This window comes from Mugil cephalus, chromosome 18 (assembly GCF_022458985.1).
Source record: "Mugil cephalus isolate CIBA_MC_2020 chromosome 18, CIBA_Mcephalus_1.1, whole genome shotgun sequence".
Lineage (NCBI taxonomy): Eukaryota > Metazoa > Chordata > Actinopteri > Mugiliformes > Mugilidae > Mugil > Mugil cephalus.
The window spans coordinates 10,224,409-10,248,922 of NC_061787.1; the positions used below are offsets into that span (position 1 = coordinate 10,224,409).

The following is a 24,514-nucleotide window of genomic DNA, read 5'->3' on the forward strand; positions in this document are numbered from 1 at the left end:
GCTCCTGTTTTACTGGAGGAGGCCCTTCACTAAAGGAGTCACAGGAAGTGGACGTGGGGATGATTTATGTTTTATCCTTCGCATGCTTTTCCATTAAAATCAAACCACATTGAATACATATTATCTCCTTGTAAAATAAACCTCCACCTCGACCCCTCCTCACCTCTCCGCCTGTTTATCTCCCGTCAGAGCATCGGCACTGGACCTCTAAAACTTGACTACAAAACCCTGGCTGCGCTGCCCACCACCAGCCTGCAGAAGGTCAACAGAGTAAGTCCCCCCTCGGGTTTGAATGGGTTTTACGTTCGAGTCGTAAATTACCGGTGTTCTGTGTGTGTGTGTGTGGCAAGTGTTGGATTTGGCCGTCAAAGTTCAAAATAGACCTTCGGGGGGTTTGTGTTTGTGTCCCCGGAAAGTCTGAGGTGACCCGGGGGCTCAACAGTTGCCCCTTCACTCCCAGAGAGTCCGTATTGCTGCTTTTTTGGCTCCGAGGCCGAACCCACAGAGAAAGATATGAGCACAGGATCAAAGACATGACGTTTTATGAAGACTGAACTCATCCAGGAGGAAGTACAGGCGAAGACTCAAGACCAAGGAAAATGAAAAAGCACGTGGAGGATAAAAGGAAAATTGTCTGTACTGTACAGAAAGTGGTGTCAGTGAAGGGAAGCATGGCCTGGGCGATAAAAAAGTGTGAGAGAAGTGGTGAGTTGGGGGAAGGGGACAGCTGCCCACTATCAACCCGCCTATCCTCTGTGATATTTTAAACCTGCATCTGGCTTTGAATTGGATGGAGTCTCTTGGGTGGGTGGGTGGGTGGGTGGTGTGCCACTCGGACAGAGGGGGGGTGTCCTCTAAGAGAAACAGACAAGTGTTTCAGTTTGAAGTCCTCGGCGGAGTAAGCTGGTGTGGACACACGGCGCTGTCCTGTTACAGTGAGTATAACCACGGGAGTTTCCTGCTTTAGCTTCGTTCTTCTTCTTCTTCTTCTTCTTCTGTCTTCTTTTTCGTTTCTGCCTCTGACTTGACCGTTTCTTTTTCTGATCAACGTGTGTTTGATACGTTTTAAGTATTTAATTAGGCCTCACGATATTTCTTTGAACTCTTATCAAATACAAAAAGGGGCAGATTATTATTACCTCTGATTGAGACTTTTATTTTCGTGCCCTGCTTGTAGATCCGTGGCCGCTGGGTTTTCAGGGTTAGCAGCAGAGTTTAAGCCTCATATTAAACGCAGCTGTTCTTTCTCTGTGTGGTAGAACTGGAGAACACGTGGTTCTGCTCAGACTGTGTGATAAAACTCTCCGTTAGATCCGTCACATTCAAGCTAGCGGCTTTTCCTTAAGACACGTATTGGAAATGGAGGTTTAGGAGCTGGTACATGTGAAACAATTCAAGAACGAGAGACAGTTTAGTGAAAAGATGAAGCACGACTAGAGCGGATATCATTGTACTAGTGTGTGGTTGAAGGTTTAAATGTGCCTTAAAAAAAGGTGTGGATCCTTTAATCGTCATTTGATTATTATAAAGAGGTTTGAAAGGATTTGGTGGAGCCTCTAGTTTCTTTCCAAAATGTTACAACCTCATTTGTTACTTAGTCTTATGTTTGTTAAAGTTCTTTCCATACTTGTCAAAGGTGCTTCTAAAGAGGACGGCGTTTACATATGAGGAGAACTGGAGAGTGTTTGTCCCGCTATAATTAAACTTAACTAATTGCCTGAATGCCGTGCTGCTGAGCCGTTCAGTATTTGCTGACGGTGTTTTACATTCAGCTAGTCAAATGTTTGATGTGCAGCTCTTGCCGGCGTGGCCGTGGACAGCTCAGCGTGTCGGCATGCCGGCGAGCCAAAGGCCCGACTTTCCTCTCTCGCACACCAAAAGCCCAGCTGTCCCTCGCAGCCTGGGCCGCTGCCAAAAGGGCACTCGTTCGCATTCCAGCCCACTGACCCTCATCGCACCGCAGACTCTTCCAGTCAGCATGTAGTGGCTTCACAATGCCCGTTGTATTCTTAGTCTGGCTATTTTGATTATCGCCAGATATGTCAAGGTCGCGTCAGATAGATTCCTCTGGAGTTTGGTGCGGTTGGTTTATCCTGAGGGTTTTTAAAGTATTCTTAGGTCTCCGGTATGTGGAAACACGTCTAAGGTTGCGCCTCACGGTGTCTGTTACAGGTCGAATGTTGGTTTAAAAGCGGCATATTTTATCTCCTGCCACGTCCTCTCCGTTGAGTACAGTACCAGGTGAAGATGTGTCGGAGCCTGAATGTCTCACGGCTCTGATAATGTGTTTATTTAAAGCTGAGAGTCTGGGCGGCAGTAAATGACGGGCAAACTTATCTCGACAGCCTCGGGAAAGATTTAGTGACGCTTATTTTGTGTCTACTTACAGAACCAAAGATGACGTTTCTCTTATTTTATGTGAGATGTTTCATTCATTTATTTCTCATTTATCTGTTTCAAGTAAAACCTAACAAAAAATACAAACTATATCTGCCTCTATAGGACTAGGTTAGACTTCATTACCATGTGAAACCTGAATCTTTTTATTTTTTAGTTTGGTTTTAAGTTTGTTTCCTTATTCTCTAGAGTTGATCTTGTTCTGATACTTTCAACATGACAACAGACGTTTTGAAAAAGGAGACGGCAAAATAAGTAGAGTGGTTTTAAAGTAGACGTTGGCCTACCAACATGTATATGGAAAAGAAATTAAAGATGAACAGGAAAAAATGTTCCTCAGTGATTTTACATCAATATAAACTTTCTGTACCAGCTACAGCCTCTTTATCCTCCATCCCACGTGGCAAAAGACAACGGTTTAGTTTGTTCACCTGTTCTCAAAACAAAAATAACAAACGTGAGTTCAGTTTTATCTTGAATAATTGGAAATTATTGCTAAAAGTATGAAGATATATATATAAAAAAAACACGTTGTCATGATCAGGAACTGGTCTTTAATCTTCATTTTCTTCAAGTGTTTTTTTTCCTATTCTCTTTTCTTTTTATGTCACTTTACTCTTTCCTCCCTCTTTCCTTTGCTCCTGTTCAGTTCTCTACCTCTATTACTGTGACTGGTCCCATGGAGGCCCCCCTGCAGGCCCAGTACGGAGCCCCTTTAGAGCCCCTGGGCTTCGGGTTGAGTCAGCCCCCGGCCCCCCTCGACCACATGGACCCTGAGTCCGGTCTCAGTCTGAGCTCAGACCACGGTTACCTTCGCGGATCCCAGTTCTCTCCTCACGAGTCCTCCGCCACCGAGAGCGCCGGCTCGACGACCACCATCGATTCAACGTTCGCGCCCGAAGAAGAGGAGGAGGAGGAGTGTCTGGTGGACTCTCAGCCTATGTGCTTCAAGGAGAATCCTTTCCTAGTGGCCAATCGCAAGGGGAAGGGCCTCCCTCCTGGAGATCGGATCCTGTCGGGGCCTCCGGTGGGATACGGCAAACAGGGCCAGCTGCAGCCCTGGTTGTTCAGCAAGGCAAGACGCCTGCCCGAGTGTGGTTTGAGGCAGCATGGCGTGTTACCGTTTAGAGTTGTGTTCCTTGAAAGGGTTCAACCATTCTCTGGACATGTGTGATCTGTGGAAGGGACTTAATCAAGAGATCCATCAGCGATTTAAAAAAAGAAAAAAAAAGAATTGGCATTAGTTCTTTCTCCCTGAGCTCGTACACTGAGGTGGTGTTTGGCCGGGATCTGAGGTTAAACAACCAGCTGAACTGGTGCATGTTTTTGCTGTGAGGCACCTCATGAGGTATTTGTGCACGTAGTCGGTACGAAGTCAGGATCGGCTGGAATGTCTGAGCCGACAGCTGTGTGTGTGTGTGGGAGGGAGGGGGGGTCATAAGTCACGAAGAACACCACCTGCAGGATGCCCGGAAAAGTGCACGTTTATCTTGTTTGCTCAGTTTACTGAGAGATGAATTCACTCAAGGACTAACCAGTGAATTTTCTCACTGCACTGTTTTTCTTTTGTTGTTGTTTTTTGACTATGAACAACTGATGAATGTATTTTTTTTTTCTTATTTTTCCAGGCACCTTCTTCCGATTTCAGGACAGACAGCCCGATCAGGGAAGCACCTTACTCTCCTACCATTCAACCGGTGAGCTGCCAAACATCCCATCACTCCTCCTCCATTATTCATCCCCTGCTCTCACACCACCTTGTAATTTATTTGAACCTTTTCCACGCGTCACTTTAAGCTCTTTAGAGGAACCGTTTGACAGTTCTTTCCTCCCACCCTTAGCCCAGCCACCACTCTTCCAACAGCTCCCTGTGCGCAGGCAGGGAGACGCGCTTCGTAAGTGGGGCTCATGGCCCTCATTGCTCTGGCCTGGATTTTTTTATTTATTTTTTTTTTTATAGCACATGTGACCCCTGTTCTGAGCCTCTCTCTGTTAATTAAAAAGTGGTTGTGCTGCCACAGACGATGCCGAACAGACTGAACAAGAAGAGCATGTGACTGCTTCTCCGTGGCCGGCTCATTACTGATGCTTTGCCTCGTGCAGACGTAGACAAATAGATTTTTGACTGGTTGTGTTTTATGTCTTTACTGACCAGCTATGCCTTCAATTATTCTCACAGACAGATAACAAAGAGCAGCATTATCTATTACCAGCTTCACATGTTATATCCACTCACACACAGGACCATGAGACACGTATTTGGTGATGAAATGATGTAAAGGTGTAATGGTGGTGTTGCACTGAAGTGTCTTAGTGGCCTGGCATCATCCTAAAGAAGCCCTGTTAGCTAGAGACTGTCTGCGCCGTGGGTTGAATCTTGTGTGAGTGATCATTGTCCCACCATTTGTATGTCGTTGTCATCGATTTGTTTTAATTTCCTTTCCAGGCAAACATTCATTACTCATCCACTCCCGCTGCCAAGGACAGCTCGCCATCATCAGTGAGTGTCCGTGGAGCTGTGAAGCACCTGTTAGGATGTGTTTTATAGTTTGGTAAAGTTTTATCAACCTGGTGATGAAGTGTCCTTCCTCACAGCAGCACAAAATCTAACGTGAACTGCAACAACTATACCAGCTTTTTCTTGAAATTGGTTCAGCAGCAGTCTGAATGTGCTCTGGTCTTAAACTAAAGGACTCTTCTTGTCTCTGAAGAAGCTTGCCTTACTAAATGACATAAAACCTACAAACAAAAGAATAGATTTACGTTCAGGTGCATTTTAATAATTTATCCCATTCATTTTGAGTTGTCATACACCCTGAAGTTTGATAGCTTTGGCTGTTTATTCATAAGCATTTGTTTTCCTTTCAGACGCGACCAGGTGCCATCCAGCCCGCTGGGCGCGTGTGGCCAAACGCATCCCCCGCCACTCCAGACGGCCACACTCCCAACCCCTTTCAGCATGGCCCCCCTCCCTTCAACTCCCAGACCTCTGTAAGACCCCTCACCACCACGTAGGGCTGGTCTCCATCCACTCTCTGTGCTGCCTGCTGTGACTGCGCAGCCCCATCGTAATCAAAGGGCGTCTAGCAGCAGCAGCAGCAGCAGCAGCTACAGATGATTAAGGCACATGTGTGATTTTTGTTTACAAAGAGGCTTGAACCAAAGACACGAAGACTTGTATATGAATCCACAGGAGAGCGGAGTCTCTTTAGCTCTGCTTTAGTGAACTACACCTGCACACGGAGCTTTGAGCTCAGCTCTGAGCTCCCGCGTCAAACGTAAAAGCTCATAATTGCTGCTTTGAGATGTTCATTCATTCATCTCTTAACAAGTGGCGTAATGAGATGAAGATTTCATCTCTTCCCGATTGTTTCGCAAAGGTGCTCAAACAAAAAAAAAAAAAAAAAAATCTGCCATGGCTTTGAACTTTCCAAGCCCTACTGTCTGTCTCTCTCTGGCATACTCCGTCCTCTCACATGAAACCAGCCGCCATTGCCGTTCACCTGTTCTCCTCCACAGTCTTCTTCAACTCTGCTGGTTTTTTTTTCATAGTCTGTCCTCTCCTCCATGTCTCTGTCTGTCTGTCCGTCCTCCCCACCTCCTCTTCTTCCCCCTTTGCCACCTCTACCATATGAACCCACCCCACCTTCCACGACCCCCCCCCCCCCCCCCCGCCCTCCCGCCCCTGCAGCCTCGCGCCCCCTCCCCCTCCTCGCCCGACGAGTTCCCCATGAATGTCAGGCAGGCATACAAGGCGTTTGCCGCCGTGCCTCGTTCTCTGGCAGTGCTGGAGCCGCCGCAGGTAGGCTGTGCTGCCCCCCGGACTCCGCCGGGTCTCAACCACACAAGCATGCTGTGCTGACTGGGCCGGTCTGGCCCCGCCGCCCCCCCCCCCCCCCCCCCCCCCCCCCCGACTGGAGGCAGGCTGAACCCTGATCGAAGCCTGCACCTTGTCGGGGGGGGGGGGCCTGTGACGTGCTGTGACGTGTGGAATGCGTTCATCGTCGTTTTTTTTGTGCCCCGCCATCATCTGTCGTGCCGGTGTTGACTCTTGATCCATTCACCCGTCCATGTGTGGCCCGTGTACTAATATTTCGTCGTGTGTTACGTCCGAGCTGTGAATCGGTCTGCCTGCTCTGTATCTCTGAGTTTGAGTCTCCTTTACGTCACCGCCGCTAAACACCCTCTCTGCCGACAGGACCCGTACGGTGTGAGGAACAACTTCCACCCGAAACAACCGTCTCCAGAGGTGAGTGCTCATCCAGTGTGTGGCCAGTTTATTTAATATGCTGCAGTCTGGTGATGACCCGTGTGGCCCTTTCAGGCCGAGTTGAACAACGAGGTGTTTGATGATGACACAGACGGTCAGGAGGGAGCCGGCGAGGGTCTGACCGGCACGGTCTCCCCTCGTCCCTCCCTCTCATCTGACCGTCGAGGGTATTTGAGCCTGGCGGCAGTGCCTCGCCACTCCAGGCCTTCCCTGGACCAACAGGTACCCACCGCCACAGCTGGAGCAGCCCTGTTCTCAACCCGGGCTGTGGTTGCGCTTGGCTTGACCGGTGGTGGTGTCTCTGCTCCCAGGAGTTGGGAGACAGCTGTGCTACTTTTGCCAATAAATGGGAGCGCCAGTTAATTGATCTGAAATCAGGATAATGGTGCCGGGTATTTTAATGGCTGATTGTCTTCTGTCTTCTTGCTCTTTAACCGCAACCTCCTCTGATCTTACTGCAAATGTCTTTTCACTCAGCTGTGGAGATTTCAGGATTTGGCGATGGTAACATTTCTCATTTAATAATCTGTCGTTGTGTCCGTACAGACCCCATCTCCGAGTGGCAAGGGCAGCCCAGAGCAGCGTTCCTTCAGGGACAGACAGAAATACTTTGAGATTGACGTGAAGCAGCAGACACCAGACAAACCCAAACCTCGAGTCTCACTTGTTGGAGAAGATGATCTTAAGAAAATGAGAGAGGAAGAAGGTTTGTTTCCAGAGTCCTGTTTCCAGTGACGACTGACCGTGACTGGATCAGCGTCGACGTTTAACCACCACGTGTCCGATGTTTCCGCAGAGAGGAAGTTTGAACAGCGTGCACGTGAGTACCTGATGGATGAAGACGAGGAGGATGAGGAGGAGGACCTGGCCAAGCAGGTGGCACAGATGAAAGCGACAGGGAAGGTGTTGCTGGATGGAGTGGAGTACAATGTGGAGCCAGTGTCCACCCCGTCGCAGCACTGCTCCACGCCACCAAGTTACAACGTCACGCCACCCAGCTACTACGGCAGCTCAGGGTAAAAAGTTATATTATTTTATCCCTTATTTTAACAGTCCTTTTTAGTTCTATTGTGGTTAATTGTACGTCTTGCTTGCAGGCCTTCCTCAGTCGATGGTAAGGGAGACTCTCAGAGGAATTCGTTGGAGGACAGCTTCAGGCTAGAGCAGAGGCCCAACTCTATGACTGGGTAATTAACAACGTCTGCAGTTACATCTCGGAAGGTTTGATTCTAAGCTAATTACTCATCCCTGACGTTGGTGTGTCTCGTCAGTCTGATCCCAGTTTACCCCGGGGAGACTGCTGCTCCCATCCGCACAGCCAAAGCCGAACGTAGACACCAGGAGAGGATTCGCATGCAGAGCCCCGAGCTGGCTGTGGCCCCGGACAAGGACCTGTCCCCTGCAGAGAAACGAGCCCTGGAAGCTGAGAAAAGAGCCATGTGGAGGGCAGCACGGTAAATACGAGCATCTCAAAAAGAAAGGATTTGTGATGTGTAATATGTAACATAAATAAAGGGAGGAAAGTGCATGTGAATAATGCCCCGTGCAAAAATATAAAGATTGAGATAAATACAGGTTCTCGGTAGATTCTGCTGTGAACACTATCTGGCGTGCGTGTTCAGTCTGTCTCTCTCTCACACTATTGTCATGTCTAAAAATGGTGTCTTTATTTATTATTCCTGGGTCTCCTAATTGTGTCAGTGTTTTACCTTCCATTCTTTGGTTTTCTTCTCTTTTTCTGTCCGTGTGCCTTTCCTCCTTCACCCTGGTGTACTTTTCATTCCACTCCCTCCTCCTCCTTCCTCTCACCCACTCCCTCCCTCCCTCCCTCCCTCTCCGTGGCCTTGTGGGGCCCAGGCCCTATGGCCTAGAGGAGGATGTTAGGCAGTATGAGCAGGACCTGGCTAAGAGGCTCTACCAGGCCCGAGTGAGGGCATCACAGGGCACGGCCGCGGGCCCCCAGCCCCCCACTTCCTCCTCCTCCGCAGCCTCCCAGCTCAGGTCTGCTCCTCGGCCCCAGCCACCAGGGGCCAGACGCACGGCATCGTGGGGGGGGTGTGCTGGGGTGCTTTGGTGTTGGGGGGTATTTTGCTAGAGGCCAAGTTCAGAAAGGTCCAAGCAAGCACTCGCAGCGACACTGACAGTGCTTCCACTGCCTTTCTAGTGCTGTCTTGCTTCTGCACGTCTTTGCCGTTTCCATCTCTAGCTTCCTCTGGTTCCCGCCTCTCTTTTCTCCGTCTTGTCCCCCCCCCCAACTATGCAGCATTCTTTCATTTTGTTTTGTGCCTTGCCGTTCTCTTTATACTCTCATTTGTACTAACACATGGCCCGCAGTCTGCAAGCTATCTGTGAGTTGAGGGTAAACCTACTAGCAGTAGGTAGTCCTTTTCCTGGAATGCCCCCCTTTTATTGTGTAATAAAATAAAATGGTCGCTTGCCACAGCAAACCAGGACAAGGAGCACCCAAAACTAGTCGTGATTGGCCTGCACCCACCCATAGTGGTGTGTGCCTCTGTCAGTCTTTGTCTCTTTGTTTCTTTAAGACTGGGACTTCCTTCATTTTCTCTGAACATTCACCTGATTGCGGTTTTCTCTCCTTCAGCATGAAGTCTCTGGAGCAGGATGCACTGAAAGCTCAGATGGTGATTGCAAAGTCTCGGGATGGGAAGAAACGTGGGACACTAGACCAGCTGACCGAGTCGCCCTCGCCTGCCCCAACACCCTCTCCCACCCCTATGGAAGGTAAGACGCAGAAATTCATACATGCGTCCCCTTTTAGTGAACTCTCACTTATAGGGTTGGGAACGTTCCTAACGTCCGGTTTCGGAACCGTTAAGAAGACGTTTGAATTTTGATTCTTTTTTTCGATTCCTCCATGCCCACGCTAATTAGTTTCCAGGGTTTGTATTACCCCGCCCAGCGAGCTCTGTTTCTTTCTGGGGTTTGTATTTGCATAAAATACAGCTTAAAAGTCTGGCTTCATTTTAATTTGAAAAATTGGCACACTGCAGCACCTGTGAAAAACCTAATACTGCCAAAGGAGGATGCATAACACACATGATCAAACACCTTTACCTGCATGGCATGATAATTAACCGGTCCATTCTTCAGGCACGCAGCTCTGACCCCGGACTTTTGCCAATGTGAAAGCACCAAAGGCGAGTTTAGCCGTGTCTGAAGATGCCGGGTCGACCCGCTGTGAGAGCTGTGTGCCTGTTTTTTCCTCCCTCATACGCCATCGCCTAAATTGCAGATAACATTGCAGTTTGTTGATGACCTGAAGAATGGACCGGTCAAAACCCTGTTCTTTCGAAAGGCTGATGATATTAGAATAAATCACTGTGTCCTGCACAGAGCCCGATATCTGCCGCCATATCTCATGTTTTCCTGGAATGCAGAGCGCTGCCATGATCATTACAGTGTGGGGGATCGCTATACAAGCTGTATATAAACACAGTCGCACAGTCGCTGTTCACCTATGTGCTTATATTAACGATCCTGTAACAACACATTTGATTTGTTTGAAAAAAGGAACACAAATTTCTGTCCTTCAGAGATCAGTCTATGGAAGTAGATCAAAACTTGTTTTTGAGCTGAAGCTTCTACAGTGATAGAGTCTGATACAGGCCGTCCAGTCAGAATGTAACAGGCAGATTTATCAGCTTCAGAGCGAAAAAAAACGATAAAAATCCGATAAAATCCCGGGTCGATGGCCGAGTCCTTAAACCTGGTCATTTGACCCGATTGAATGAAAAACCCGGGTTGTCGCAGGTCGATGTGAATGGGGCTACATACACCCACCTGGGCTGCAGCTCTTAGTTTTTTTAGACTGCTGCCAACTTGTAGTGTTATTTCAGCAAATTTCAGTTTTACAGTTACAGTCAGGGACCCTCCCCTGTAATTGAATACCCTAGTTGCAGTACAGCAACTAAATTAAACTCTATCAGATTATTTGGCAATGTGAATAAATGTGAGTGGCGTGTGTAAAGGCTTTTTCAAATGAAAAAAATTGTCTTGTGAAATATTTGTGACCCGTTGACCTACACCTCAAAGAATTGGAATCGTTTAGAACAGGAATCGAAATTGAGAATCTGAATCAGAACCGTTAAAATCCAAACGATGCCCAACCCTTCTCACTCATAGGGAAATGCATTTACTTGGGTTTTTGCTGAGACTTAGATGAGATTAGTCTTGAATAAATATCAAGTTAAGTGTGTACACAGGAAACAGAGTAATGACTTCCCAAAGTCAGTCTCAACTCAACTAAATCAGCCTCCAGTAGAAGATCAATTATTGACATGATGTATCTTGCCCGAAATAAAAACACAAATCTGCTTCCACTCTTCATGCTCTTACATGTTTCTCTCTGTGTTTGACAGAGCTCGGTCCTCGAGGAGTAACCTCACCAGGCAGGCTGGTAAGCACCAAACCTTTTCTCGCTACAGTTTGATTAGATTATTTTATTTTTTTTCTCCCCCAGTTGCCTCTGTGTTAGGCTGAACATACACCAGGGTGGTCTCTTTGTACGGACATGGAGAGTTTGAATCATCAAATATTGGACACAGCTGTAACACTGATACTCCAGTCTGATTAAGGGACCTTTGTTTAGAAAAGAAAAGAAAAGAAAAGAAAGGAAAAAAGGGTCTTTTGTTTCTTAGCTGTGGAAAACAAGGGACATATTTGCTTCAAAACACATTGACATGAATCCATCGTTTTGCTCATTGCTCACTCTTTCCAACCAGAGCTGAAAACATGCACTGCTCTCATCATATGCCACAGCTGGTTGTTTAATTCACCCATTAGCCTCTCCCATTAGCCTCTCTGCCTTTCCTCTTCTTTATCCTTCTTTTGAAGTTTCCCTCCTCTTTTCTTTGTCCCACACTCCTCCTTTTCCCGTTCCTGTTTTCCCTCTGTCTCCTCTGCTCATTCCCGTTTGCTATCCTTCTAGTCCCTGTCATCAAAGAAGTTTGACTACCGACAGTTCGCTGCCATTCCTTCTTCCAAACCCGTATACGACATCCAGGTATTGGCTGCATGCTGAGCTCCGGGGGCCCCAGCCTCCTTCCTTCACCCCCGGCTTTCCCTGCTGCCTCTTCCCCTCTAGTTTCTCGCTAATCCAGAGGCATCAGTGTGACTGCGGTCTAGGTTGTGGCTCGGTGATTGGACACCACTTCCTGCTCTGCACTGTTATTAGTGTGACTCACTAACTTGTACGATGAAGACACCTTTACTCTGAATACTGACACACCAGATCAGCGTCTGTCGGACCTGTCGGCCTTTCTCGATCAGACTTCACATAAGTGGAAGCATCTTCAACCATCTTTAACCACTCACACTCATCCACTTCTCAGCTAACTAATCAGCCACAAACAATAACAGTCACCAGCTGCAGAGACCCAGGCAGGTTCTTGATCCCACTAACCACAGTTGGTTCCGGGGTAAAAGGCCACAAACTCTGCTTCTCGTCAACAATCCCTTGAGTTAGCTGACTCATACCACACATGTACACATCAGACAGAAGAACATCACGTTCTTTGTTAGATTTCTTCTCCTTTGGCTTTTGAAGCACTCATCTGCTGAAAAGCCTCATCATGTTCTCTTATCATATATACACTAAAAGGCAAAGGTTTGGACACACTTTCTCTCTCAATTGATGAGATTGTTTGTCCAAATCTTTGAGTGGTAGTGTACGTATATATAAAGAGAGGGAGCAGGGGAAACCTGGAGTATTGCTGGAGCTGCAGTTTATTTGGAAGTGGTCTTTTTATTGTTTGGGTCGTCTGTGCCGGTGTTGGTCTGGGCTACTAAGTGTGGGACATTTTGTAATTTGTCGCACAGTGATGTCAGTCTGTATCCCCACTTTGGTTGTTATTTAATTCTCACGTGTGTGTGTTTAAATTGAAATATTAAAGAAACAACTAAAGTAGTGTTTTTATAAAATGGGTTAATTTGTGAACAATTTGCACGTTGTGTATTAATAGTGTTGGTTATAATTATTTCTTTGTAACGGCTGCAAATGGATTCTTCCTGCATCTCCAGTTTAAAAGAGACAAAATGGGCGTGAGATGAAATCATCTGTGCACTGAACATATAGAACACACAACTCCCAAACACTGACTTTAAATGTAATGAAATAACATCACTAGTGTGTCTTTATAAAAGGTGGACGACACCTGAACGTGCTGCTTGGTTTTTCCGTTGTGCGTTGGTGACATTGGTGCTGTGCTGTTGCTCTGTTTGCCGTCTCTTTGTGGACATGCCAACCCTACACAACAAAACCCCGGAGCTGATGACTTAACTTAACCCCCCCCCTTTCCTTTAACATGCCTCCTGGGGGAGTAGTTGAGTAGATGTTCTCTGGCTTATGTGGCTCTGACAGATTGGGAGCTTCTGTGCTGCCTGTTAAACCTGCAGTGAGCGGCTGGCAAACCTCCTACGCTGCCAGTCCTGATACTCACATGGTGAAGGCTTCCCCTGGGATACAGGTTACTGAAACACCTCTGCTGCTCTGTTATTCACTGTCTCTTATTTTTCCCCCAGTCTCCTGACTCCGCTGACAACTTAGAGTTTATTGACGACGGCTCCAGCAACCCAGGTACGAACTAATGTGTTTTGGTGTAATTTCTAATTGTGTTAGAGCAGGATTCACTAAAGAGATGAGGGTGAAAAAGTGTACGAGCAATGAAAGTGTGTATTACTTCAACTTCTTCTATCCCCTTTGATTCAGGTGACTACCTGGGATAAGCAGCTCCTATTGGTAGGATCCTGTGTGCATGCATTTGATGCTCTGTGTGTAGGGCTGAGGTTGTATGAGTGGGGAGAGTTTGTGTCTGGATGTGTGATAGTTTGTACAGTTACACTCTAACACGCTACATGTGTGGTATAGTTGTGGATTCAGGTATTGAGATGGGTGTGCTTTGCCATCTGTTGCCCACCAGATATGAAGCAGCTACTGATGTTGACGCCAAACTAACTGTTCCGTGTAACCATGATCTAGACGGTGCATGGGTTTGTTTTATGTTTAATAACTAGGATTATTGCCTTGTTGGTGTCAGTGTGTTTACATGCACTGTAGTAACCTTGTACCAAAAGTCTAATTGACTTTATTTTGTAAGCATGGCTTAACTGATTAATTGTTGCAGTGATTCAGTGTTCTGCTTCCTAATGCGAGTCATTATTGCTTTCATTTATCTGCAGAGCTGGCACAGTGATACTGGCACATGTTTACGTGTTTAAACACCTGGTAAACAAGACCAAAATAGCAGCTTTCCTAATGAATATGATTAAGAATAGACTTGTCCATGGTCACTTAATTGCATGTAAACACACTGAATGAAAACATATAAGGTGGAGAAAAAGCCAAACCGAGCCAAACAGCTCACAACTCTCCCTCTACTACAGCTAATAAGAAAACAAGCATTGCCCAGAACAACCTCTGCTTCCATCTTCAGGCCATTCAACTCCCTGAATGTATCCGCTGTCAATTGTAACGTGGATTCTAGCTGTTGAAGTGGACTGTGAGAACATATTTGGTGAATTGACAAAAAGCACATTGGTCCAAAAGGCTTTCTCCAACTTTGCAGGACAGACTTCCAATTAGTTCTTGCGGTAACTTTACTGGCATGAGCTGCTTTGTGAACCCACTGAGGTTGCAGGTGTACACATGCAGTCGCTGGGTGCTTCGGTTTTCTGCTCACCACCTTTGTTTCCAGCTGCTGCCAAGAATGCGGGGCATTCTCGGGAAGGTTTTAGCAGATCAGTCCACTTTCTTATTTGATTGCTCAGGACTTTTCTGCCCTTTAGTCTTGATATTCTCTCCCCACAGCCGACAAGAGAAAGAAGATAAACTGCAACAGCTCGGGTGCATTATTGTGATGCACGGTCTTGTTTGTTTTTTTTTTTTTGTTTTCTAGGGCTGACTGCAAGCCCCGAGGTTGAGGTTTCCACCCCGCTGCCTGCCACCTCTGCCCTGGAGGAGATGGCCCTGTACAGCAACAAACGCAAACTGAGGCAGGGCCGCCGCAGCCTGGAAACCGCTGTGCCCACGTAACACGTCACTGACAGAAGAAACCCCAGAACATAATGCGAATATATACACATTTACATACACTGTGGAACACTGGTAACATATAGGTGCAGATTCACTAAACACAGTGTCAGTAGAGCGAGATTAACTCTCCTACATATATATATATATATATAAAACCACTGCAGAGACTGTGGAGCTAATAGTCGCCACACATAGACACTTAACTTGTATCCTGCGTGCCAGTCTTGCCTTTACAGTCTGTGGGTGAGTTGGCAAGTTGCTCAACGATCCCTCCGGGGCAAGAGAGAGCTAGTGTGGTTAGCTAGGATTTCTACTAGACCATTCTTCTTTTTTGTTCAACATTTGCCTAGTAGAATCTATTTTAACTTGAGGTGATCAAAGTTTTTAGCATTTTTTTTCTGCGCCTTCAGTGATTTTGCTGTTTGTTTTGTTTCATTTTTTTTTTTTTAAAAGAACGAAAACATACTGGAAGTTAAAAGAAATGGGTTATAGCTATACTAACTTCTTGAATGATATTTTTAGGCTTTCAGTGATTAGACTGTAAAATGTCTTGTTTCTTGAGGCTTGGGCTGACAGGAATGTATATATATATGTATGAACTGAGGAGGGAACATCCTGCTACCTTCATAGTCACAAACTGTGGAGAGTTTTTAAAAACATATCATGTTTGCACTGCCACTGATCTACATATATATTAATTTATTGTTTTTACTAAAATTGAAGGCCTTCTGTTTTACAGTTTTAACCCGATCAGTGTTTTTGGGTTCAAGAGGACAACTATCATAATTTATCCTCAAATACAGATAAAGCTTCTTATTATTAGCATATCACTTTATTTCACTTAATCTACTTTATACAGACAGTTTTAATCTGCCAGGCTTTTTGAGTCAAGCATATCTACAAGTTAAATTGCTTGGACTTAGTCGTTGCACATGGCTTTCATAACACAGGAATGGGTTCTCTCGTCTCGGCAGACTCTGTCCAGATTTATTAACTGTGTTACATTCCCCTGTAGAGAGCATGACTACACTGGAGGCAGCAGCTTTGAGCGGGTAGTTTTAGAGTGAATATTCATGGTTGGGAACATGCATTTTAGCATCATTTCTTAATTAATGGTACTTACCCTGCCCTGTTTTGGGTTTTGTTTTTAATCAATGTGAATCAGTCATTTTTATCATGCATTATCAGGTGTGCCACAGTGACATGAAGGTAGCAGGTGTTTTATTTTTCTGTCTATGGTTAATTTAAATCTGATGCCACTGAAAATCATTTATTATTGTGTGAATAATGTACAAATACTGAGGAAACAAAATTTGGGGGTTTGAAACTGAGCCAGTCTTGACCCACAGAAAACGAGAGTCTAGACTGGTGATGCATCAAGGTTTGGACGGGCTTGGTGCCAGGATGCTCTCTGCATGTATATTGGTTTGTTAAATGGGAGAGCTGTGAGAGGCAGAACCAATTAAGAATCCCTCTCAAGACATGGATCTCATTCAGACATTCAGCTCACAGCTTCACACGATGTCAGTTTATCTGACGGGTATTTTTGCAGAATCACAGCATCGTAGCATTTGTGTTAATTTAATGTAGGGTCTTTTAATTCTAGCTTTCCATGTTGCTCTCACTGACTGAAATTCAGTTTGATAACATTTGCAATGGCTGATATCTTTTTTTAAACTTACAGTAGATGAATCTTTTTTTCAGATGGGTTTCACTACATTATTGATGCAGTGTTTCTGTGTTTATTCTTTTGTCTTGAGTTCTCTTTGGGGGCTTTACTTGCAAATAGGTCAGAGGGAAAGGGTCAGAGGTCCTAGGGTCAAGGGTTATAGCTCACACAAGACTGTAACTAGTGAATTTGTACAACCAAAGAAGTCTATTTTGTGGTTCAGGAATAATAAATTTTACTTTTCATTTAAGAAGTGGATTCACTGTGTAGCGTCTTTTATGATCCGTTCATGTACAAACTTCACATAAAACACAATTCACAGATTAACAAGCGGTTACAGCCAATTACACTTTTAGCATTTACAGATGTCACAAGGTTTAGTTTGTACATGACACTCACTTAACTTTGGTAACAAGCGGAATTCGAGGAAGTCTTCTTGGTCCAGTTCCTACAGTCATGTTCTGTTGCACTGGGCTGCAAGATGGGACTCTACTTTTCCTCTGCAAGCACACATCAACATATTTGTTACTCTTCTCATGTCTGGTAAGACTGCATGACAAGACTGTGTCAAGGTTTTCAACACTTAATTAATTAGTAGTTGTTGTTTAATAAAACAACAGGAAACTCACCCGTTTCAGCATCCTGTGGCGGGCGTTATAAAAGGACTCTGAGCTGGGGTTGTTGGAGAGAGGCTCTGACTGTAGCTCCTCCAAAGACTTTAAACTGTCCTCTTCCTAGAAACACCAGAGACTCTGATCAATCATTACTACAAAACAATTACAGTAAATCTGTCACAAATAGCTTCTTTTACACAACTTTCATTGCACTTCAACCTGCTGTTTTCCACATTTTCATGACAAAATGTATCATGGCAATGAGTATATTTATTTTATCCCTTGAGTGTGAGGCAGACCCACCCGTGTGCAGTTCTTGTCGCTAGTTACGTCGAGCTCCTCGTCGTCCTCCTCAGGTAACAGGAAAGACCGCTTATACCAGGTCTCAAATTCTGGGACACAAAACAGATTATTTTAACTTGTTTGTTTGTTTGTTTTTTATTTCAAACACTATGAAGAAAGGCAGCAGCTACAAAAGATTCCTGGAGAACTGACCAGAAAACAGGCGCACTCTGCACTGATCCACAAGGTGTTGACAGTAGTTGACCTCTGCCTTGATGTTACGCAGTGCCTTGTATCTCTGCCGGTACTGTGTCTTAAGCTCTCCAAGCTGCACCAATAAAGAGGCATCTGGCTCCCCATCCATATCAAAATATTGACCTTCATTCAGATACAAAGGAAATACATGTTAGCCTCTACAGTATCACAGTTTGGCAGATCCCTCCATATAAGCTCACTTTATGCAACTCTTAGGTTTGGGGTTAAATTTGGACCTAAATCTCTTCAGCACCTCTGTCTCTTCTCATCTCGTGTTGCTGTAAGGTGGCGGTGGTGCAGTCGATGGCTCTCTTAACGGCGTTGACCTCTTCCGTGAGTTGTCGGAGAAGACTGTGGCGTTTCAGCAGAACAGCCTTATTCTCCTTAAGGATGAAGTTAATCTTGCTGCCTTGTCCCACCTTGAAATCCTCAAATGCTTCTGCTTTGGGCTGAGGAGACCTGAGTGAGAAAGATGCACTGAATATTCCATACACAAAACCACCAAAGATATCCAGCTTGAGGATTTAATAGATATCCATATACACATACTCAACCTGAAGAGGTTCACTGGCAGCTAGTTGTGATTCCTGTGTGTCCTGGCTATCACTGTCTGGTTGTTGTGGCTCCTGTTCCTTTTCAGGCATCTGGACAGAGTTTAGCTTTGATTTGGAGGCAGTCTCTGAACGCTTCTTTGAAACAGGAGTCCCTTCTCCTTGTCTCTTGCTTTGGCTGGATCACATTGAATTTGCCATTGAGAAAAATACTAGTGCATTTAACATAATACCGACTTGTAATCTTCAATTAGTACACAAAAAGGCATTAATACACATAAGGTCAAGAAACTGGCAAATAAGGCTTTATTCTGTCCCAGATAGCTGCGCAGATTTATTCTGTCTGTTTTCATCTTTTCTTTGTTTTCTATGATGTAAATATTCACAAAGGACCACCAGTGTTAATGTTGTCTAAAAGTGTGTAGGGGCAAATTTTAGATTTTTTAACAATTTTTTTTTTTTTTTTAAGCCTGAAATGCTCACTTACCTCTGTTTTTCCCTGGACTTTGGCTTAGCTTTGGCTTTGGTTGAACTTGGGCGATTTGTCTGTTTCTGTGACCCCTCAAAGCTGCCAGCCTCCACATCCTCAGGGCTACTTCTGGTATCCCACTCCTTTACAACATCCAGCATCAGTCTGTTACTGTTACATCATAGAACCATTATCATGGTTTTGTGTCCTTAAATGTAGACTGACCATAATAGCAGCTGCGTTAGCACTTTGGTCTTTCTTCACCAAGTTAAAGGTGTGGCATAGCTGAGTCTTAACCTTCTGCTCCCGTTCCCTTGTCAGATACAAACATGCTTTATCACTGATCATTAACACACAGAGTCTTGTCCAGAAAGTTGTTGAAATATAAGGAGTATTTTAAAGTTGGAGCTAGAAGATACTTACTGGACAGCAACTTTGAACTGGGCGAACACTGCTCGAACCTGCCTGATGCTTATGATCTGTAATTAAATGGAATACAAAGAGAAATTAAAATCTTAAACAGGGGCTCAGCCAAGTTTGTAATATCAGACTAAACATTAATGGCCGTGTTGTTTGTATTGTTCGTTCTCACACTGATTTCATCCAGGCTTCCCTCAAGGTACATCTGAACCTGGCTCTGGATCTCAGCTAGTTGGGCTTCGGACAGCGGCTCATATGTGACACCTGCTCGCTTGATCTTGTGGTGAAAGGTTAATAAAACGCTCTTAAAATTCTGCTACAACCCAGCTGCTTTTGATTCTAATGTATAACAATAATCATTAGAAGTCTATATAATATAGGAATGAATAATATGAGTAGCATCCTGTCTTGTCATTTTCCTTTGAGCTCTACTCACCAGTGTATTATGGATGGACAACTCTTCTTTCAGCATTTGTACTTCCTTCTGAAGTTTCTTGATGTGGACCTAATCACAGCAGAACTGTGGTCTAATGATTGCAGTGACATATAAGACTGGGGTTTTGTAACATTTGTGATATATTGTCAACTCACTGCTGGATCCATGTGTTCATTAACAGCAGCATTGGTCTTGACGCACTTCATTCTGCTGGCAAAACGCAGAGTAGAGAGCTGCAAACAAAATGAATTATCATCCAGAGCTGAAATAAAACCACATACAGCAATGACCGACTTTCTTCTGTTTATATTATTTATTCAACTCCTTACTGTTTCTTCTATCTGTGCAGCCTCACCATAGATGTTGGCCACAAGCACAGTGTTGCAGTTTCCTCCTACATCAAAAAACAAAACAAATTATGATTTACAATTATTACTGTACAGATCAAGCGTCAGCGTTTTTAAAACTCGAGGGCCTGGCATCCCCACCCAGTGAGTCTTTGAGGGCATGTGTGAGTTTCGTCTGTCTGAAGGGGACATGGTCTCTGCGACGGTCTGCTAGAGCCAGGATGGCCTGCTCCAGAAATAACAAGGACTTGTTGATATACGTGGCTTCCGTCAACATTTGACCCTCTGACTGAAAAGTGACATGAAGTGGGAAACTGGTAAGTAAGTGCTTTACTGAATCTTTTCCAAATGATTAAGTAATTTTATTTAACTCACCACAGTCTTTCCCAGCCTCTCAGATCCAGCCAAATCCACTAGATTTAGCTTAGAGGTAATGTACTTGGCATTGGATACAATTCGTGAGCGAGACTGTAATTATAAGAAACATTTGTTTCAGCAATAACAAAGTAAACTACATGGTATACCTAACAGAAAACTGGTTTAATACCTCAATATGCACTGTTAAGATACAGTGCGACCTGGATGACTTCCTGTTTAGGGTATGAGATCCAATTATGCGATTCATCTCTCCCTGAAAACAGAAGGAAATGCTTTAGGAAGATTCAGTCTTCAATATTATTCTATATTTGGTCTATATTCGGTTTATTGATTGCACTTGAATCAACAGAAGCAGTAAACTTTAACAATGGCTAAATGTAGGTTTGTGAATCTCTGTTGTTTTGGTTATTCTCGCCCCTAAATTTGATCTAATGGCGAATAAAGATTACTCTGTACTGCAAGTTCTTTGAGGCACTGGTTCTTCTTAGGAAAAAGGGGAAGTAAGCCTTTATGTTACATACTGGTTTCCCCCCAGCCCAGACATAACACTACTCACCTCAAACAAAAGGTTGAGAGCCTCTTCCTCGCTGTGAACAGGATGAAGAGACAGACCTCTGATAAACACTCCTCTGCTCGGGTCCTCCGTCACCACCATGCCCCGTGAGGACAGGTGTGGTGAGCCCTGCAGTGATGACAGCAGGTCCCCCAGGGTCTCATTGTAGATCTCCAGGTAGGATAGGTGCACGGAGAACGCGTGTTCAGTCCTCTTCTCCACCTCCTGAAACACCTGAATACAAAGTTAAATGTAAAATACATAACAGTCAGAGTCATACATTATTAGAAGCGAAGATTAACGCGGTTTTGACGTACTTCTTGAAGGGCCCGAGGAATGATCCCTCTCTGCTTGAAAGACTCTGTAGATCCTGTCATGGTGTACGTTTTTCCCGCACCTGTCTGCCCAAAACACATCACTGTACCTGGCAGATAAACAAGATGGACTTAAAATTAGACACCTTTCTTTGTTTAAATCACCAATGGACTGACATCTACCAACAGACCATTATAGCCATCCAGTGCTCCCAGTACCACTTGTTTACACACTCTGGTGTACACCTCCTCCTGGGACACATTATGCAGGACCCCTCCCAGCCGAAATGACCAGGAGCTCAACTGACTCTTCCTGGACTCTGCTAGTTTCCTTGGGTCTCTTCTTTGATAGATGTTCACAGTCTGAGGGTCAACACACAACAAATTGTTAAGTGTAACAAACACGGGCAAGTCCAAAAAGTCCAAAAAAACTAATCAGGCAATATGTCCTCCTGTGTCTGCTGTGCTGCATCCCAGATTAAATATGACCATGTTGTTTTAATTGGATAGCTGCAACGCAAGGACAGAACATCATATAAATCTATGGGATTGTATTACAATCCTGGAGAAGATTTGAGTTTGTAATTAAGAGTAAGAAGTTCCCTAGTGGCAAATGATTGCGTGTACAAGAACAAGCGCGATGTCAAAACAGTTTGGCCACTGTGGCGTGGAATAATTCAATAAATATCATCAATTCAGAGGCAATAAATTAAATAATAAATTCATGTATACATCTACCAGATATCTGAGGATAAAGGAAACAATATGAAGTTCCTAAAAGTTAATTTTTATCATCATTATTCCCAACACTATCACAAATTCCCAGAGCCTGTGTCAAAATACTGACCCGATGAGAGCTTGAATTATTCAGTAGACAGTGAGTGAGGCTAAATACCAAAAACACTTAAGTGTTTAATTCAATACAGTTTAAGGGCGCCACAGACTACATCCTCAAAAATTATCACACAATTGAATACTTGACTCAGTTTCAACATGACTGAACGGTCGTGAAGCTAAAAGGTAGTGCAGCATTAAAACACATTAATTTTCACTAGTGTACCTAATGATTTGGCAAGTGAGTGTAGCTAAAAACCACTGGTTAAGATAAATACCAAGTGAGTACGAACATAAGAGACATTTTTCAGGGTATATAACGTTTACTGTTTGACTTGTTATCTTTATTAATGGCGGCTATTAACACATATGTGCTCCCCCTATTATGACAAGTCAAGATGTCCACGTAAAAAAATGTCAATATCATTAAAGTCATTAATTACACCTGTGCCCTTACTGCTGTTATAGGACAAAATGTCTGCCTTGAACGTGCCCTATATATCTAACTTTTAGTTGTCCACATTGCAGTCGTGGTCACGCGAAGCACACATTAGGTGAAACTTTTGAATTAAATTTGACAAACTCAATGCAAACCAGATTTTTCTTTTTAACTCTAGGACACGTAAACGAGTACACCCAGCTGAAACGTCATAAACATACGGTTAGTTGTGTTAAAGATGCTTACTAATTTGAATTTCACAGCTTGTTATATTTGCTCCTGTGTCACTGGATTAAATGTTATTGCTGTTTTTTTTTTTTTTTTTTTTTTTGCTGATATATAACTACCTGCCCGTCAGGAAGACACTGAATGAGGTCTTGAGCGAAGTTGGCGGTTGGTCTGATCCGGACGAACACTCCGACCTCGCCGCTGGGACCCCTCATAGCACCGGTGTAAAAAGAAGAAAAAAAAAACTACGGCAACCGGACAAAACCCTAATAACACCGATTGTCAGACTCTACGGTGATAAAGACTAAGTCTGCCTGAAATACTCGGAGGTGACATTTTGGGGTGAAGTCGAGTCATTTCAGGTCACTTTCCTCTGTTCACTCTGTAGCTTTTCCCCGGCGTCATGGCAACGGGCAAAGATGGCCGCGGCGCAAAGCGCATGCGCACTGCGCCAACGGGTTTTTTGAGTCCGTCCAAAAGCGAATTAATCGATTTATTACCCAAAAAGAGTTTTAATAAGGATATTGTTGCCCCAGCTAGAATGTTTTTTTTTTGTTTTCTTTTTTTTTTTTTTTATCAATACCTGCCTTAGTGTAGGAGAATTGTATGAATGCTGATACGGAGACAAAGAGACAAGAAAACAGAACAGGATATGGAATACAACAAAGATCCAGCCAAGAGTCAAGCATTTACCCAAATGAATTCATTATAAACAATAAAGCAGAAAGACAGACCAAGGGGCACCAGAGAGCAAATGATGTTCCACTGAGATTTCAAGAGTCTTTTAGTTGGTGACAAAGATTTACAAAAAGGCAGGATGCTATCAGAGAAAGATGGGTCTCCCTTTCATCCATAGCATGAATCCTATTATGTGAGAATTAAAAGTTTTACTATAATTTTCCAGTGAAAAATAAAATACAGTTTGGCAGCTCTTTGGCTCGGGAGCAATAAAAATAGAAATTGTAGCAACATAAATACTATATATATTTATGGTTTATTTAACTAATATAATATATTATATATAATATATTTAACTAATATATATAATATATTTAACTAATTTAACTGGTTTATTTATTTATTGATGCTGAAACTTGATGTCAACGTCCTTACTATCCAAACACTATCATGTCCTTGAATTCTTGTGCTTGTTTTCATTATCTTTCAGTGGCCAAAGGGGAGTGTGAAAACACTCAAAAATGAGCACGGGTTCAAAGAAACAACAAACTCGTCAACAGTGGGCAGACCCAGTGGGAGAAAGTGATTTTGTCTTTTTTTTTTTTCCAAGAGCAGGTTTGGAAAGGATCCAACGTTCTTGGCAGTGGGGGTTCAGACAATAGCACTGAAGCCACTAATAAAACGCAGAACTCAAACTCCACGCCACAGTGTTACTACGAAGAGGGTGCATGAGCAGACAGGAGGCAAATTTATTTTCAAGATGAGAGGGATTACATTGTTGGTTTTGGCTGGAATTATGGTAGCACAAATACATACGGAGTCTAACACAAAGGTAAACAACATAGTTCACCTAATTAAAAAAAGCTTGCTGTCAATATTGTTTAATAAGTTACATTTTTGTATATTTTGACCTTCCATAAGCTAAGCTAACACTGCAACATCCATGGACTAAATGAGAAGTTTTGTTAATTTTCATTTCAGCAGCCTAGAGGTCGTTTCATAGCACTGGGGTCGGGTAACGGGACAGACAACACCACGGTACGTAGACCCTGTGGATGACAGTAATGCAAATATGTGAGTGTTAAGTCATGTCATAGAGTTGATGATTTATTTGGTTCTTCCATAGTCAGAATTTATGATTATGTCTATTAAACTATGAGATATAAGAATTAAACTTGACTAAAACGGCTTTTACTTTTTAATATAATTTCCAATTTTTCCGAGTGTATCATACTACTATTTGTGTGGAGGTGTTTGTTTTGCTGCTCAGTCTGAAGTCCAAGAATCCAACAAACACACGGCTACAAAAATATCAAGTGCATGTTTCCTT

The 24,514-nt window shown here is 44.0% G+C and overlaps 2 protein-coding genes and 1 long non-coding RNA gene across 21 annotated transcripts in view; 2 read left to right on the forward strand and 1 right to left on the reverse strand.

The window, feature by feature from the left end:
* scrib (scribble planar cell polarity protein) overlaps window positions 1–16,644 on the forward strand; it is a 58,356-nt gene extending 41,712 nt beyond the window's left edge. For 3 of the 19 annotated variants that reach the window (XM_047567993.1, XM_047567995.1, XM_047567996.1), the window contains 19 exons: window positions 190–270; window positions 3,047–3,472; window positions 4,026–4,094; window positions 4,239–4,292; window positions 4,844–4,897; window positions 5,266–5,388; window positions 6,089–6,199; window positions 6,596–6,646; window positions 6,722–6,889; window positions 7,214–7,373; window positions 7,464–7,683; window positions 7,765–7,854; window positions 7,939–8,121; window positions 8,525–8,668; window positions 9,270–9,409; window positions 11,047–11,084; window positions 11,616–11,690; window positions 13,208–13,262; window positions 14,581–16,644. In XM_047567993.1, the coding sequence (XP_047423949.1) occupies window positions 190–270; window positions 3,047–3,472; window positions 4,026–4,094; window positions 4,239–4,292; window positions 4,844–4,897; window positions 5,266–5,388; window positions 6,089–6,199; window positions 6,596–6,646; window positions 6,722–6,889; window positions 7,214–7,373; window positions 7,464–7,683; window positions 7,765–7,854; window positions 7,939–8,121; window positions 8,525–8,668; window positions 9,270–9,409; window positions 11,047–11,084; window positions 11,616–11,690; window positions 13,208–13,262; window positions 14,581–14,717 (2,379 nt within the window). In that variant the 3' untranslated portion in view covers window positions 14,718–16,644. Of the gene's footprint in view, window positions 1–189; window positions 271–3,046; window positions 3,473–4,025; window positions 4,095–4,238; window positions 4,293–4,843; window positions 4,898–5,265; window positions 5,389–6,088; window positions 6,200–6,595; window positions 6,647–6,721; window positions 6,890–7,213; window positions 7,374–7,463; window positions 7,684–7,764; window positions 7,855–7,938; window positions 8,122–8,524; window positions 8,669–9,269; window positions 9,410–11,046; window positions 11,085–11,615; window positions 11,691–13,207; window positions 13,263–13,394; window positions 13,425–14,580 lie in introns of all 19 variants that reach the window. The other 16 variants (XM_047568008.1, XM_047568011.1, XM_047568001.1 and 13 more) reach the window with 15 other exon arrangements.
* On the reverse strand, window positions 16,383–22,749 carry kif9 (kinesin family member 9). The gene is made up of 20 exons (XM_047568014.1): window positions 22,626–22,749; window positions 21,197–21,368; window positions 21,009–21,115; window positions 20,695–20,925; window positions 20,308–20,391; window positions 20,136–20,228; window positions 19,902–20,049; window positions 19,743–19,807; window positions 19,569–19,646; window positions 19,414–19,482; window positions 19,150–19,254; window positions 18,981–19,036; window positions 18,783–18,870; window positions 18,576–18,700; window positions 18,087–18,266; window positions 17,791–17,996; window positions 17,496–17,660; window positions 17,304–17,392; window positions 17,016–17,120; window positions 16,383–16,886 (listed from the first exon to the last, which is right to left on the reverse strand). The coding sequence occupies exons 1-20, from the start codon at window positions 22,719–22,721 to the stop codon at window positions 16,782–16,784; spliced, it is 2,367 nt and encodes a 788-aa protein (XP_047423970.1). The 5' UTR covers window positions 22,722–22,749; the 3' UTR covers window positions 16,383–16,781.
* LOC124995562 lies at window positions 22,314–22,740 on the forward strand. Its single transcript, XR_007110732.1, has 2 exons — window positions 22,314–22,500; window positions 22,637–22,740. It is a non-coding gene; the product is annotated as an uncharacterized LOC124995562 (long non-coding RNA).
* Window positions 22,750–24,514: the final 1,765 nt, after the last annotated feature.